Genomic DNA, 17602 nt, shown 5'->3' with positions numbered 1-17602 from the left:
AGCAAAAAGAATAATCAATAGAATTTGAAATTATAAGATAGAAATATGAAGAAGATAAATTGGAAATAACTGTCATAAAAAAATAATGTTGAAAATGCAAGACATACCGCCACAACAATTCATGCTCGTCAGAGACATTTTTTAGAGTACCTGGTTTTGAATCTTCAACTCAAGTGACTTGTTGCCTTTTTCTGTTACGTCAAATGTAACATTTGGGTTTGCAATTGAATTAACTAAAGAAACACACTCCTCCTGCAATTGAGTTTAAAAACAGAGCATGCAAGATCAACACCATCCATGCTAATAGCTTGAATCAAATAGTTTTTTATTCAACATCAAAACCAAAGCTCTCATATTATGTACTAAAACATATTTATGGTTGTTGAGTAGTTTATTTTTTTTCCCTTGAAGATGGACAAAAATTCTCAACACATAAAATTCAGATATAGGGTACCCATACTAATTTTTCACATAATACTAATGTGTTCCTTTCTGTAGTCCCCTCGGAAGGTGATCTTAATGTATTCAGATTCTTCTCCAAGCTTCACATATGCCTCAATACTTGTAGTACACCCAAGCAACTGCAATAACCAAAATTATGACGAATTCGTTAAAACCAAAAGATAAAGTTTAAACAACACACCCCGATTGAATTAAAATAAAATTATGTCAAAATAAAATATAAAAAAGGAGTAAGAAGTACACTAAAACAAAACACGACAAAAAAAAGTCAAAATTTCCTAATTTTTTAATTTCAAACAAATATTGTCTTTCTTCTACAAATTTACCTCATCTGGACAATTCCAACATTGACCACCTTTTGGATCTTGTTCATCATCATAGGATTCTTCATATGTTCCTGTGCAACCTTGGGATTTTCCTTGAAATCAACCAACCATGTTTGATTCTTCATAGACAGTACAAATCTAATTTTGTTAAGCATGTTTGATTCTTCAATCCACAACCAATAGACATCAAAGAAGCAACTAAACACACAACACTAAGATTAAAAACGAAAAATAGTAAATATGTCTTCTAAAATCAAAAGGTTTAACCTTTTCTTCAACCCACAACGATAGGTTTACGAAACAGAAAAAAAAAAGTAGACGAAGACCATGAAGAAGAAGAAAGAAAACTCAAGCTATTGACTTTCAACAACTACTAAAATGTACTAATCCACGATACACCATCTTCAACACAAAAACCCTCAAAAAAATTAAAGCTTTCGTGAAGAAAAAGTAAGAGCAAATATGAAAATGCCTTTCAAAAAGTAAGAAAAAAAAAAGCCAAGAAGGAGAACTAACCTTGAGGCCGAAAGATTTTGTTCTGGTTCTATAAAATTGCCTTCTGCCATTGTACCCATCCATTCTGAAAATATCAAACAAACAATGAGCCTAATTGCAAACAATAACATGTGAAGGATGACATAAAAGATGAAATTGCAATAACTTGATTTTGTTATGATGCAGCAACAAACTTCGATCCATTTAGCCATTTGGATCTGAAATCCTCTAATCTACAAAAGCAAGAAACGATTTCAGCAACAAACCAAAGCTTTTTACAAAAATATTTAGCAAACCCCCAAGTATAGAACAAAAACATAAAAATATACCCAACTAACCCGATTGGAAATAAATAAATAAAAAAATCCAACAAATATATCCTTTAATGCTTTCCGCAGACCCAAAAGAAAGTCGACTCAAAATCTAAGAACGGCGACAAGGATGTCTAGATATATTTCACCAAATAAAAAACAGAAGAATACCATTTGATGAAGGAGACTTGCAAAGATGAAATAGAAAAAAAGTTCGGTTAAAACAAAAGTAAAAGAAGAACCTCTAATGAAAAAGGAGAACTCAAGCTATTTAACAATGTCTAACGTTTGATCCAATGTTAAGATGAAGAAGGATAAGTTTTGAGAAGAAGTAAAAAGACCTTTTATGAAGACCGAGAAGGAGAACTCGAAAATAAAGTTGAGTTATTATAACTTACCTTCATCTGGATATGGCGACACAAATAGGAGACGAAAAAGAAAAAGGAGACAACCTTGAGGCTGGAGAATTTTTTTTCTAGATCTATCAACTTTTGTAGAAGAAGATTGAAAACAATTTTTTGCTTGAAGAAGAAGAAGAATAGTAACTGCAGCCCAACACGTCAATCAACATTCAATCAATATCAATATCTTAATAAAGTATTAAATGCAGAATCATTCAAAATAATTGTCAGCCATTAAGGAGGAAGAAGCGGGAAAGCTTAAACATCGAAAAGACGAAAAAATCCTCCATTTGGGAAACGTGTCAACGAATTAGAATGGTCAGTTTAGTAACTTCATTATACTAACCTTTTCTTAAATATATAGTAGACAAGCCAAATCAAACAATTTCCAATTATCCAAGGACAGAGAAAACAACAAAATCACAATACCCTCGCCCAGCTCCTCGCTTAGGCTGAAGGGTCTCGCTCAGGCGAGAGGGACTCTCGCTCAGGCGAGCTCCCTTCGCCTAGGCCAAAGCTCGACAATCTGGAGCAGTGGCCATTCACGCTAGCTCGCTTAGGTGAGATCTCCTCACCTGAGCTAGGCATTCTCTCACTCAAAACAAAGATAGCCCGCCTGAGCGATAACTCGCGCAGAAGGTCTGGGCGAGCCTCTGCAAGTCTCGCTTAGGCAAGACTAGCTCGCTTGGGCGAGACTAGCTCGCTTGGGCGAGACTATCAGTTCTCGCCACTGTTCGTACTTGCAGCAGCCATACATTCATGTCCAAAACATAGAGCATAGCATTTTTATGCAAGCACAACAGCACCCGCTTCATACCAACTTGAGATAGATAAAAAATAAGCAACAGTTTTGAAAATGCAAGAAATCCTAGCTTCCCTTACGTGGAAAGAGCTAGCAGGAACTTTGATACGCAATAGTGAGCACCACAATCCTACGGACAGACCAAATAAGTGACCCAGAGAACGAGACTGAACTAGCTCAAAGGTGGTGAAGGTCCAAACCCTAGCAGTGGAAGATGGTTGCAGCTCTTAGGATAAGGGGCTATTTTCTGAAACTGAGTAGAATGGTTAGGATTAGGGCAAATTAGGTCTGAATTCCCCTTTGGGCTAGCCCTTAGGCCCAATAGATTGGGGCAGCCCTTAAAATAAAAGGATAGAGAAATAATGGGCCTTACATTCTCCCCAACAACAAAAATTTTTGACCTCGAAAATGGAAACTTATCATGTAAACAGATGTGGATGTGATTTCCTCATATCCTCCTCCAACTCCTAATAGAGTCACCGGTCCTCCGATCCCATATGACTTTGATAAGACTGACCGGTTTTCCCCTTCCTCAACTCGACTCTCTTCCAAGGCAATGGGTGGCACTTCCACAGTGAGGTCCTCTCTTATCTGTATATCCTTAGCTTCTAACACATGAGCCGGATCAAACACATTCTTTCTCAGCTACGACACATGGAACACTGGATGGAGATTTACCAACTGAGGAGGCAAAGCTATCTGATAAGCTACCGGCCTAATCCTCCTCGAGATCTGATATGGACCAAGAAACTTAGGAGAAAGCTTCCTTGAGCGGAGAGTCCTTCCCACACTAGTGGTTCGGGTCACCCTCAAGAACATGTGATCTCCAGCCGCGAACTCCAAGGGTCTCCTCTTGCGGTCCGCATAAGCCTTCTGCCTACTCTGAGAGGCCTACATCTTATTTCTCACCATTCTTACTTTCTCAGTAGTTTGTTCTAACAATTCTGGTCTGACTAGCATTGCTTCCCCATCTTGATACCAACATAGAAGGGTCCTACACTTCCTGCCATAAAGAGCCTTATATGGCGTCATGCCAATGCTCGTGTGAAAACTATTGTTGTAGGTGAATTCTATCAAAGGCAATACCTCATCCTAAGCACCCAAATGATCCAGTATGCATGTTCTTAACAAATCCTCAAGCGACTGAATCGTCCTCTCAGACTGGCCATCGGTCTGAGGATGATAAGTTGAACTCATGGTGAGCTTGCTACCCAAAGCACTCTATAACGTCTGCCAAAATTGTGAAGTGAACCGTGGATCTCTGTTGGAGACTATACTCAAAGGTACTCCGTGCAACCTCACAATCTCCTTAACGTACAACTGGGCCAACTTGGCCATGGACATCCTCAAGTTCATCGTCAAGAAATGAGCACTCTTGGTTAGTCGATCCACTATAACCCAGATGGTGTTGTGCCCTCTAAAAGTTTGTGGCAAATGGGTCACAAAGTCCATCAGGATGTTTTCCCATTTCCACACTGGTATCTCCAAGGGCTGTAAGATCCCACCAGGTCTCTGGTGCTCTACCTTTGCCTTCTGACAGGTCAGACAGGCTGATACAAACTGTGCCGCATCTTTCTTCATCCCCTGCCACCAGAAGGTTTTTTTGAGGTCCTAATACATCTTAGTCATGTCGGGATGCAAGCTAAGACGACTCTTATGCCCTTCCTCAAGGATTAGCCTTTTCACCTCAACATCATCAGGCACACACACTCTGCCCTAGTATGCCATCATTACCCAAAGCAAAATATCTAGCCTCATCTGACCCAAGTTGTTCCCTGACTCTGTTCAAACTTGCATCCAACAATTGTCTTTCTCTGACTGAGTCCAGGAAGTTAGTAGATATAGTCAGGTTACTACATCTGATAAGTCCAGACTCCAACTCAACCTGTAGCTTCATATCCCTGAATTGCTCTAATAACTCCACCTCTTTGATCATAAGGTGTGCAGTATGTACAGTCTTCCTACTCAAGGCATCAGCCACTACATTTGCCTTCCCCGGATGATATAGGAGCTCGAAGTCATAATCTTTCAAGAACTCCATCCACCTCCTCTGCCTCATGTTCTGCTCCTTCTAATCAAACAGATACTTGAGACTTTTATGATCGCTGAATACGTGAAATTGAGCACCGTAAAGATAGTGTCTCTAGATCTTCAAGGCAAACACAATATCTGCTAACTCCAGGTCATGAGTAGGGTAGTTTCTCTCATGCACCTTGAGTTGCCTCGAAGCATAGGACACTGCCTTCTTGTCCTACATCAACACGCAACCAAGTCCAAGGTGGGAGGCATCACAATACACCTCAAAAGGTTTCCCAACATCCGAGATAATCAATATGGGAGCACTCGTCAACCTTCGTTTCAGCTCTTGGAAACTCTCCTCACACTTAACTGTCCAAGTGAAAGGTTGATCCTTCCGAGTGAGTTGTGTTAGGGGCGTCACTATTTTGGAGAATCCTTCTATGAATCTCCTATAATAGCTAGCTAAACCCACGAAGCTCCTTATCTCCGTCGCTGACTTGGGATTCTCCCACTTTACCACTGCCTCCACCTTTGTTGGATCCACTACAATGCCTTGTGCAGATATTACATGGCCCAAAAATTGCACTTCATCCATCTAGAACTCGCACTTGGACAACTTGGCATACAACTCCTTCTCTCTCAGGACACCATTATAGTTGACATTAGCCTTACTATTACCATTAATATTAATATATATAACATAAATATTATTATTATTATTGGTATCATTATTATTTTTATTATTATTATTATTATTACTATTTATAATGGTGTTATTATTATAAGTTTGCTTTTTTTATTATAGAAAACGTTATTATACTAAATATTTTTGCTAAATAGAATTTTAATCTTTTAAAAATTTTATAATTTATAATTTATATTAATATTATTATTAGTATTTTTAATGGTTTAATAAATATAATAACAATTATATTATTATTCTAAAAACATTTAAAATAAAAAAAATGTTTGCACGGATCATAGGCTATTATAATTATTTCGTAAAATCAATTAATTGTCTTATATTGTGATATCAATTCTATTTATTATATTTAAAACTGAAATTATTATTGCATCACTTAGATTTACTATTTCATTACTTTAATAATAACATTTACAACAATGTAACTTAATTTTCATAATATTTTATTACATAATACTTTCACAATTTTATTATTTTAATATACAAAATAAAACAAATAAGTCTCGTACGTACACACGAGTCCGTATACTAGTATTTAATTAAAAGCAATTATCGGAAATTATACAGAGGTTAAAAAAATCATCTTATATACTGCTCTATACACTACTCTATAGCACTACTAAAAAATAAAAAAGTTATTCTATTTAATAACTTTGTCAACTTTTTGCAATGTTTGTCAAAAAATATTTTTGTAAAATGTATTAAAATTTTAAAGAAATATGTTATATGATATATCAATTTATATATATATATATATATATATATATATATATATATATATATATATATATATATAAAATTGGGGCCAAGTCCAAGTCCCTCATCTACCCACTACAATCATCCATCACTCTGTGGTATAACTTGCTGCAGCATGTTCTGTTTTATTTCAATTTTAAATTCGAAAGATACCATGATAGTTCACGTGCTTCATCTTAACAAAGTTTTAATTAGGGATGGCAAAATGGGCCCGGCCCGATGGGCCGGCCCGCCAGCCCGGCTGAAAAGGTATGGGCCAGGCCACAAATTTTAGCCCGCCAGCCCATGACAGCCCGGCCCGTCAAGCCCGCTGGCCAGTCGGGCCAACCCGCGGGCCAAAACGGGCCAGCCCGGCACGTAAGACAAAAATAGGTGGAGGACACTGCACACATTCATGGAAATTACGAACACACATACCCACAATTCGTTTTTCTTCTTTTCTTAATTTTTTCCTATTCCTTTGCCACCCTTTTTGTTATTCCCCGTGCAAACATCAAATCAAACCCATTTTTGTTATTCCTATTCCTTTGCCACCCATTCCTACTGCACGCACCCCCCACCCCACCACCAAACCACAACGCGACTCTTCTTCTCACCGCTGCGCCACACACACAGCGTCGCTTCTCCACCACCACCCGCTCTCGCCGCCGATTGTCTCCACCCCGGCAGACTCCGATCCCCTTCTCTCCCCGCCGCAGTACTTTCCAAACCCTAACTCCCCCGACGCTTCCTCTTACCTCGACCCTCCTTCCTATGTTGAAGCCGTTTTCACGTCCTTTGATGGCGAAACAAACGGCGTCGACGCTCCGTCGCTGTGACTTTCCCCCTCCGTCTCTCGATCTCCGTCTTCGAGCTCTAAGTATTTGAATATAACCGTTTCGAACCCCGTCAAGGAGCAGGAAACCTCGAATTCGATTATTCCGGGAAGCAACAGTTACGTGACCTATTTGATCACCACGTCGACGCTGGCCACCACGTGGCTGCCAGAAGCGAGAAAACAGCTCCGTGCACGGAGAACGCAGAGCCACCGTCAAACACTGCGATTGGCGGACGATTCTGACCGCCACGACCACCGCCAACACAGGTTTGTTTGTAATTTCCGTTGTGGTTCTCTTTCTCCCGATTTGTAAGCTAAATTCATGATTTCGTAACCCTAGATTTTGTAACCTCTTCAATTTTCCCCCAATTTCAATTTGGTATGATTTCCCCCAATTTCAATTTCGTTGTTCATCCTTCAATTTTCCCCCAATCCTTCAATTTTCAACTTTGTTCTGATATTTGGATTTTGTTCTGATATCTGAAATTCCCCCAATCCTTTGTTTAAATAAGTTGTACTAAACTGTGTTTGACCTGATGTTACAGGTTCTTAAGGATTTGGCCACTTAATTTTCACGTTTGCGAAAGGTTGAAAAGAAGACAGTCCCCATTTGGATGCTATACGGTGGGGGAATTTCTAATTTTGATGTAAGTATACTCATTTTGCTGTAAGTTTGATGTAACCTTGTAGAAGAGTCAGTATACTCATTTTTGTTTTATCATCTTGTTGTTAGGATTTAGTGAACCAGATTTAATATCATGGATGAGCATGAGTCTAATAGTAGTCCTCCTCCAAGTAAAGATCATGAAACTGAAACTGTGTGTAATGAGTATGAGTCTAAGAATGTTGATGCGGTTGAAGAGGATATGGATGATAGTGTAAAACTTAGAGAATCCTCTAGTAGTAAGAAAACTGAAAAGTCAAGAACTTCTGATGTATGGAAATATTTTACAAGGATTGGGGCTGGTGATGATGGAAAAGAAAGGGCAAAGTGTAATGGGTGCAACAAAAAATATGTTATTGGTAGTCAAAGTGGCACATCTCATCTGAAGCGTCACATAGAGAAATGTACTAAACTTAAATTTGAAGATGTTAGGCAAATGATAGTGGATGGGCAAGGAAAGTTAAAAGCTAGAAGAATAGATCCAATGGTTTGCCGTCAGTTGTGTGCCAATTTAATTATCCAACACGGTTTACCTTTCAACTTTGTTGAGTATGAAGCTCTTAGAATTTGGATAAGCTATATCAATCCTGATGCATGTTTAGTTTCTAGAAATACAATAAAGAATGATGTCATGAAAATACATATGAAAGAAAAAAAAAATTCTAAAGGAGGAGTTCAGGAAAATCAGAAATAGGATTTGTTTGACATCCGATTTGTGGACTTCTATAACTGGTGAGGGATATATTGTTCTGACAGCACATTATGTTAACACAAATTGGAAATTGTGCTCTAAAATTTTGAACTTTTGCCACTTCCCACCACCTCACACTGGCTTTGAGCTATCAAAGAAAATAAATGGATTTTTGCATGATTGGGGAATTGAGAAAAGAATATTTTCTTTGACTTTGGATAATGCATCTACTAATGATGTTCTAATTAGAACTTTAAAAAGTGAGCTTCTTTTGCAAAATTCTCTGGTATGTGATGGTGAGTTTATGCATATTCGTTGTTGTGCACACATTCTTAACTTGATTGTGCAAGAAGGACTAAAAGCTCTTGGTGATTCATTAGATCTTATTAGGGAGAGCATAAAGTATGTAAAGGGTTCTGAAAGTAGGATGATGAAGTTTAAACAATGCATTGAAAAATTAGGGGACATTGATGCAAAAACTGCTTTGTGTATAGATGTTCCTACAAGGTGGAACTATACTTTTTTGATGCTTGAAAGTGCCCTCAAATATAAACGAGTGTTTGGAAGTTTCCACTTGGTTGATGAAAATTATAAGTATTGTCTGTGTGATGAGAAATGGAAAAGAGTGAAAAAAATCTGTGTTTTCTTAGTGCCCTTTTATGAGATCACAAATATGATTTCTGCCACATGCTACCCTACATCAAACTTGTACTTTTTACAAGTGTGGACCATCCAAACCCATTTACTGGAAAGCTTAAAAGATGAAGACGAAGTTATCAGAGATATGGCTGAAAGGATGATGGTAAAGTTTGATAAATACTGGGATGAATATAGCATTGTCCTTGCATTTGGGGCAATTTTAGACCCAAGGATGAAGTTGGAAACATTGGGCTATTGCTTTGAGAAGATAGATCCTCTAACTTGGGAAGCAAAGTTAGAGAAGATTAAAGAAAAATTGTACAAGTTGTTCTCTGAATATTGCTCCAAGAATGACACTTTCAATCCCCTAAAGCGTAAGCATATGGATATGCATATGTCAACAACATCATCCTCAATTGATTCTATCAAGTCCAATGCACTTCATGTAAGTCATATTACTTTCTAGTACATAAATTACTATGCATAAACTTATTGATTAAACTATGATTATTGTTTTTATGTTAGGAATTAAAACAACGCAAGATTCAAGCTTCTGTTAATACGGGGAAGAACCAACTTGACATATACTTGGATGAGCCAACATTGGATGCTGATATTACTGAAAGTATGGATGTTCTTGAATGGTGGAAGAGTAATAGTCAACGTTTCTCAGATTTGTCAATCATGGCTAGGGACTTGCTGAGCATTCCAATCACTACTGTTGCATCTGAATCTGCTTTCAACATTGGTTCAAGGATCTTGAATAAGTATAGAAGTCGTCTATTGTCAAAACATGTTGAAGCAATTATTTGTACTAGCAGTTGGATGCATGGGTTTCGTGAATATGGTAACTTTTGAATTTTTAATTATGACTTAAATATTTTCAATAATATTTTCAATAATAATTCCATGTATTTTTTTAAGATGATGATGATGATGACAATGGAATAGTTGAGAGTAGTACTTCTAAGGCTGCATCTAATAACCCTGGCACTGAATTGGATATTGATGAAAATTGAAGGTGAGTAACATAGTTAATATAAATTACAGATACTTAGTATATTCACTGTAATAACATAGTTTGTATATTCATTGTGATAAATAATGCTTCTATTTTTTTTTATGTAGCTTGCACTTTGGAACTGCAACCGTGATCTTCATGATGACTATGAAAGAGGCAGACGTCATTTACATTTTGTTTTAATCATTTCAATTTGTTTGGACTTTGTGATGATGGACTATTGTTGTATTAATGCATATGCAGTATGTTAATGTAAGCATATTTGCATGTAGTCAACTAAATTTGAAATGAAAAGATTTAAAATTTGATTTTGGGCCACAAAATGAACATATCAGGAAAAGGATGGCGGGCCGGCTCGCCGGCCCGCCACCCCACGGGCCGGGCCCAAAAAAACAACCCATTTTGCCTTGTCGGGCCAGCCCGACCCGACCCATTTAAAACAGGCCAAAAACGGGCCGGGCCAAAACGGGCCGGGCTGGCCCGTTTTGACACCCCTAGTTTTAATAATCCACCGGTATGAAACCCGTGCGTACCCATGGGTTTTTTTGTTGAGTCGTTGATTGTGGGTATTTTGTTTAAATATTATACATTATAATATTATAATAATAAAAATATTAAATTAAAGTATTGTTATTATTATTATAATTCATGTGGAATTGTAAATATATTATTTAGATTTTGGTTAACTATGAGAATCTATTTTACACGATACATAGTTTATAATTATACTTAATTTATATTGAAATATTTCATTTAAGAATAAATTTAAAAGGTGTGATTTTGGTGGCAAGGTATAATAATAAGGTGTCTTGTAAACTTTTTTCCCGTATATATATATATATATATATATATATATATATATATATATATTGTTGTTAAAATAAAATTTAGATATATTGTGAATTTTTGTCCCTTACAAAAGTATTGTCGTACTAATAATCAACTTAAAGAAAAATAAAAATTAAGACTCGTGCTTATGCACATGTCTTTTTTTTCTAATTTAGAGTAAAAATGTTAATATAATTATTGTAACATTTATAAATTATTTATTCATGTATATACATATTTTATTATAATTATATATATAATATTTAAATAATATAATAAAAATTAAATAATTTTTTTTTATTTTAATGAATTAATTTAAAGTAAATAGTATTATTTTAATAATGTTTTTTATGCTAAAGTAATAGGTTATAAAAAATACGGCTATTAATATTAATAATAATAGAATATACTAATGATAATAATAATATTAAAAAAATAATAGTTAAATATTAAGATTAATAAATAATATTTAAATATAAATTTATTTGTTTTAAATTATAAAATTGACACAAATTAACTTTTAATAGGTAGTAAAATAATATTGTTATATGATTAAAATTTATAATTAAATTTTTGTGTTAAATATTATATTAAAATGAGATGTGTGGACACGATCATTGTTAAATGTAGAATGTAGGTATAATGTATAAAATGGTCCCGTAAGTAAATGCAAACATGAAATTAATGTTAAAAGTTTTAAATGAAAATCCGTGTAGATATAAATATATGTATATTATATTAGGTATAATTACTGATTTGGTCCCATAATTTTTTGGTTTAATTTAATTTGGTTCCTTTATTATTGATTGATTAAAGTTAATACCTCAATTATTTAAAAGGTTCAACTTGATCATCTCCGTTAAGTTAGAATTAACCCTGTGTCCATACAGACACTTGTCAAGCCACTGCCACGTTGAAAATAACTATTACAACTCTGCCATGTGTCATGATTGTAAACTACAACGTGACACAACAATAACCTGACACACGTGACAATTTATAAATTTTTAGAAAAGAAAATTAAAAAAAAATTAAAAAAAAATTCACGGCTTGACATGTGTCTTGTAAGGACACGGTGTTAACTCCAACTTAAGGGAGATTACCAAATTGAATCCTAATAAATAATTAGGGTACTAAATTGAACCAACAAATAATAAGGGAACCAAATTGAACTAAATAAAAAAATTAGGGATCAAATCAGTAATTATACCATTATATTAAAATGAAATGTGTATGCTGTAAACATATTGTATAATGGTCTCGTATAAAATAAATATAATATGAAATTGATGTTAAAAATTGTAAATAGAAACACATGTAAATATAAACACATGTATGTTATATTTTATATTAAAATGAAATGTGTACACAAATCGTTGTTATAGTAAAATGTAAGCGTATTGTGTAAGATGGTCCCGTATAAAATAAATACAACATGAAATTGATGTTAAAACTTTTAAATGAAAATACATGTAGGTATAAATAGGTGTATGTTATACTAAAATGAGATGTGCATAAATGGATAGACATATTGTGTAATATGGTCCCATACAAAATAAATATAACATAAAAAATTGATGTTAAACCTTTTAAATAGAAACACATGTATATTTTATTAAAATGAAACAGGTATGCACGATTATTTTTCTTTTTTACATTTTAATTTTTTTTACTAAGTAAATTAATATATTTTTTATTACATTTAAATAAATAATTTTATTATATAATTATGTAAAATATTGAAATTATGTATAATTGTAGATATAGCATTTAGATCAAGATTTTAAAAATATAAAAAAAATTAATCATTTTTATTGTTATTATAAATAGATTTGTGAATATTAATTAATTAACTTGATTAACTTTTATATATATATATATATATATATATATATATATATATATATATATATAATGGTCTAGATCATATAGTGTGCTTACATACTCAATGTTCTTTTTGTTAAATTTTTTATTTTTTCAGAAAAATAATATAAAATAAATTTTGATTTTTTATTAATAATATATATGTAATAAAAGTCTCGTGTTTAAAGAAAATTGTAATAGTTATTAAAATTTAAAGTAATCTACGATATACAAATATAATAAAAGTAATTAATTGTATCTTTCTTCTTAAAAATTTAAACTACAGTAAAAACATATATGTAATAAAAATATTAAAACTAAATAAAATTATAATAATTACTGAAATTAAAAATATATCTATATATGTAACTGTAATAAAAATATTTAATTATATTTTTAATATTAACTGTAGTAAAAATATATCCATAATAAAATTAATGAAATTAAATAAAACTTAATACTTATTAAAATAAAAAATTATCTAGTATATACAAATCCCAATAAACAACAAATGAATAATAGTTTTGTATAATAAATAGATTGAATATCAAAATGAAAAGTTTAATCTTTTAAGAAAATAATTAAATAATTATATCATTATACTAAAATACTTATATAGTTAATTATTAATAATAATATTATTAAAATCCCAATAAACAACAAATGAATAATAGTTTTGTATAATAAATAGATTGAATATCAAAATGAAAAGTTTAATCTTTTAAGAAAATAATTAAATAATTATATCATTATACTAAAATACTTATATAGTTAATTATTAATAATAATATTATTAAATTTTTTTATTGTATAAATGGATTTGTATTATATATAATATAGTATATAGATATACTAAGGAAAAAAAAGGCATGATAGTGTAATAAAAGTTAGTAATTTAATTATCATATAGTAAGATGTACTGAAAACATTTTTTTATACATAGATTAAGGATAATGATATTCCAACAAAAATATTTGACAAGAATTTGACACAGCTGACGTGGTGGGGTTTTTTTTAATTTTTAGAAACTGAAAAAGGTTGGTCGCACGTGCAGCCGAGAGAAGGAAAAACGCTTATGTTAATTGTCCTTCTAGAGAGAGAAACTTAAGAGAAAAAGGGGGGAACCGTTGTGCAGTTTGAGTGTGAAGAGAGCGAAGGTCGAAAGTGTGGCGGTCGGAGTTCTTGGCTCAGTGGGACAGCGATTCCGGCAACCATTTCGCCGGTGAGAAAGTGGAGGGTCGTTCTCGAGGAAACCGAAGACCGTCCGTAGCATCCACAAGACGCCGGTTTTGAAGTGGGTAGTGTATTTGGTATTCTGAGTCGACGCTGCTTGGTCGGCGGCAACCGTGTGGTGGTGCTGTGTGTTGCATTGTAAGTTTCTTTTGCTCCCATTTCACATTTGCTTAATGTGTTGGTTGATGATGAAGTTTTTCTCTAAATCGTAAAATTTTGCAATTTTTTTGGGAATAAGTTGGTATTCTACATGTTCGTTATTGATGTTGTTGGGGAAAAGTGATTTGGTGGTGTTAGGGTGAATGTTAGTGTATTTTTGAGAACCCATTTTTGTCTTTGGGTGTTGTCTGTGATAGCGGTTTAGGTACTTGAAAATTTAGAGGAAACCCCATGTTTTCTAAGTCCGTATGTGTGTCGTCGTTTGTTGTTGTGTGTATTGTGAAATTTTTTGCAGTTTCGTCATTTGTATTTGATTTCTATGGTTTCCACAGTCGGAGGTTAAAAATGTGAGTCTCATGAACCATGTCAGGTATTCCGTGTTGTGTAAGAAATACATTCTGCTTTGTGATTACATCCCCATAATGTTGGTTTGGCTACTTTAGAGTTGTCCTTCGTGTGGCAGTTTCATTATTGTCATTAAACTTTTGCAGTAGATAAGCATTATTGTTGGCCATTACCAAAACAAGAAGAGAAAAATATTATGTGCAACCTTTGAATATCATGTTCTTTTCAGGTTGTTTGAGGGTTACTGAAAGATCCTTTGTCCATGAAAACGTATTGGCCGGTGTAGTATGTCATCACAAAGATATGGATGGTGAATGTGGATTGAATGAGAAGGTATTTTTATGTTGTATTTTGTAGATTGGGTTGACAGGATTTTTTGTTTAAATGTTAATGAAGTATTAATTTTTGAAAATATTTTGAATGTTAGGCTCGATTGCGTACTTTTTGTCAGACAAAGTGGATTGGGCAAATGAATGGGATAATCTTAGATAGGCATCGCGAAAGGATTCAGGGTACACCATTCAAATGGTGTTTGGACATGGAAGAACCATTAAAGATATGTAACCCTCTTTTGCTTGAGTTATTGAAGCGTTGGCTACCTGCTCAGGAATCATTTCGTGTAATGCAACGGTCAATTCCTTTTACCTGTGCGGACATTTGCATGTCTTTAGGGTTGTCGGTTGTTGGGTTAGATGTAGATTTTGATAAAACTGTTTGTGGGGTAGTGGGTGGACTTTTGCAAGACAAAATAGTAACCGTTAAAACCATTATTGAAATAATTCAGAGTTTGGTAGGTAGTGATTGTAATGAAGTTGATAACGTTTGTCGTTTGTACATATTTGTTTGTTTTGCTGTGTTTTACTTCCCTAGAAATTCAAAAACAATTAGTAACATACCTTGTAGTGTTTTAGATGATATAGATGGGCTGTCCAATTACAATTGGGGTAAGACAGTTCATAGTTTTTTAGTTAAAAGTTTAAGTCGGGGTTTCTGGCACTTGGGCAGACAGAGCTTTGCTTAAGTGGTGCAGCACAAGTGTTGCAGGTACAATAAACTTCATTTACTAAATTATGTTGATCTGTAGAATGTTTAAAATGAAATAATGCATCATGTTGTTTTTTGTAGATTTGGGCTGTAGAAAGACTTTCATTGGGTGGCCCAGAATTGCAGTTAATTTTTTCGAGAATATTGGCGTGGCCGAAAGTTCACTTAAAGTCAAGACGGATTGAGAAGTTGTTCCAGGAGAGCAAAGTATTATTTGTTTTGAACAATTTGTTCTTGATACCATATTTTTTATTTCTGAAACAATAATTTTTTTGTGTGCATCTTGATTAGATATGTGTGGAATGGAGGCTAAGAGAAGAAGACAAGCAAAATATTATGATTCGTTAAGCGTTGCAACTTGGTGACGAAGCAAAGTCTGAAAAATCGCATGTGGATATCAAGTTGGCTTCCACAAAAGTTCTGCTGCAGAGGCTGAGAACCCATAGAACACGGCTACGCATGATGAAGGACGAAATGACTTTGATGCGCGAAGAGATATCATTGCGATGTCATGGTGGAATTGACAAGGGTGTGCAACAAGGCCAGGACAACGACGGTGATGAGGTGGAGGTGGAGGTTGGAGAGCGTGACACTAATGAACAACTTCCTGCTGATGATGGAAATGTCGTTGAAGGAAGTAGTGGTGGTGATGTGGGGAGTGGCCTTGATATGAACCGTGCATCCCATGGAGGCATTTCTGATGAAGTTGAACCACTTCAAGCCATAGTTCCCTATGTTCCGCAACAGCCTCAAATGACTCAATTTAAAGTTGATTACATGAAGTTGTATAGTAGTATTACGGTTTTTGGTGTACCAAACAGGTATTAGTTATATTTGTGTGTATTACAGTAGTTATTTGGTTATTTTTAAAAGTTAGACATTTAATTACGAAACTGTTATTGCAGGGTGGTTTGCAACATCAATGGGCAAATTCTGGGTACGAATGAGTGTTGGGGTTTTGGTCCTGGAAAGAAGGTGGACAATATGGTAAGAAGCTTGTTCATAACATTTCAATCCGACAATTATACGTCACGATTGTTAATACATACTATTTTGTAGGCTGTTCTATTTGCTGCGAGCACAATGATGTTCTTTGAACGACGTCGATATGGTCATGTCAAGAGAATACATTTCAATCCTTTATATACGGTAAATAGAATGTTTGTTTAATTTGGTATGTTGTTTCAGATTATTTATAATGTATTCATGTATTTTATTATTGTAGACCCATGTACTGACTGACTCACGGATGATGATTGTTAAGAGACGTCAATGGACATTGAGAGACTACGCTGCCTACTTTCGTGCAGGCCTGATTGTGTTGGAGGACATTTTGTCTGCTGATTTTGTGAGATTTAATATTTAGGATGTTTTTTATTTTTCTGTCAATGTTTGTAACTTAATTGATAGTAGTCATATTTTTTTGTAGTTGTTTGCTCCAATTGTGAATGACGATCATTGGTGGTGTTATGTCGTCAATTGTAAAGAGAAGAAGTTGTACGTGCTTGATTCGATAGGCCACTCCAACAAAAGTCGTAGAAGAATAGACAACGCAGTTGTAAGATTACAATATTGTGATATTTGTTCTGTTTAGGTTGTCACATATTATTAGTTTGTTAACTTAATGGGTCGTTATTATTCTGACACTGTAGGCTCGTAATATGGGATTACTTTTTGGGATGTTGATGAAGTGTTCGGAAGATGAGTGCCCAAAATTTGAAGTTCACTGCGACATAACTCCCATTCAACCGAACTTGTGAGTTTATCCTTTGTTGTTTAATTGCACTGCAGTTTGGTGATGAAGTGTGTTTATTTACATATATTTGTTTTGTTGTTTAGATACGATTGTGGCATTATTGTTCTTCAAATGATGGAGTTGTGGGATGGTGAGAAGAAATTTGATGGCAATAGCATGCCTAATTACACTAATGTAAGTTGTGGTTAGTACAGGAATTTTTATTATAAATGTTGTTCAAGATTGATGTATTTTCATTGACATAATTGTGAGTTGTTGTGCAGGAAC

General features: G+C 34.3%; 1 protein-coding gene across 1 annotated transcript; it reads right to left on the bottom strand.

Annotated features, from left to right (window-relative positions):
• Window positions 1–4940: 4940 nt before the first annotated feature.
• On the bottom strand, window positions 4941–5411 carry LOC114180463 (uncharacterized mitochondrial protein AtMg00860-like). The gene is made up of 2 exons (XM_028066777.1): window positions 5097–5411; window positions 4941–5048 (listed from the first exon to the last, which is right to left on the bottom strand). Exons 1-2 carry the CDS (start codon window positions 5409–5411, stop codon window positions 4941–4943), a joined length of 423 nt encoding a protein of 140 aa, XP_027922578.1.
• Between the last annotated feature and the right edge of the window lie 12191 nt (window positions 5412–17602).

The sequence above is a fragment of the Vigna unguiculata genome, chromosome 4 (assembly GCF_004118075.2).
Source record: "Vigna unguiculata cultivar IT97K-499-35 chromosome 4, ASM411807v1, whole genome shotgun sequence".
NCBI classification, from domain to species: Eukaryota; Viridiplantae; Streptophyta; class Magnoliopsida; order Fabales; family Fabaceae; genus Vigna; species Vigna unguiculata.
This window is presented reverse-complemented; position numbering and strand designations above follow the sequence as displayed.

Excerpts from the sequence above, each read along its gene's own strand:
- LOC114180463 (XM_028066777.1), bottom strand. The coding sequence starts at position 5,411 with ATGGATGAAGTGCAATTTTTGGGCCATGTAATATCTGCACAAGGCATT. Across the intron at positions 5,049-5,096 it reads ATGTTGGGAAACCTTTTGAG|GACAAGAAGGCAGTGTCCTA; the intron begins GTGTATTGTGAT and ends GTGTTGATGTAG.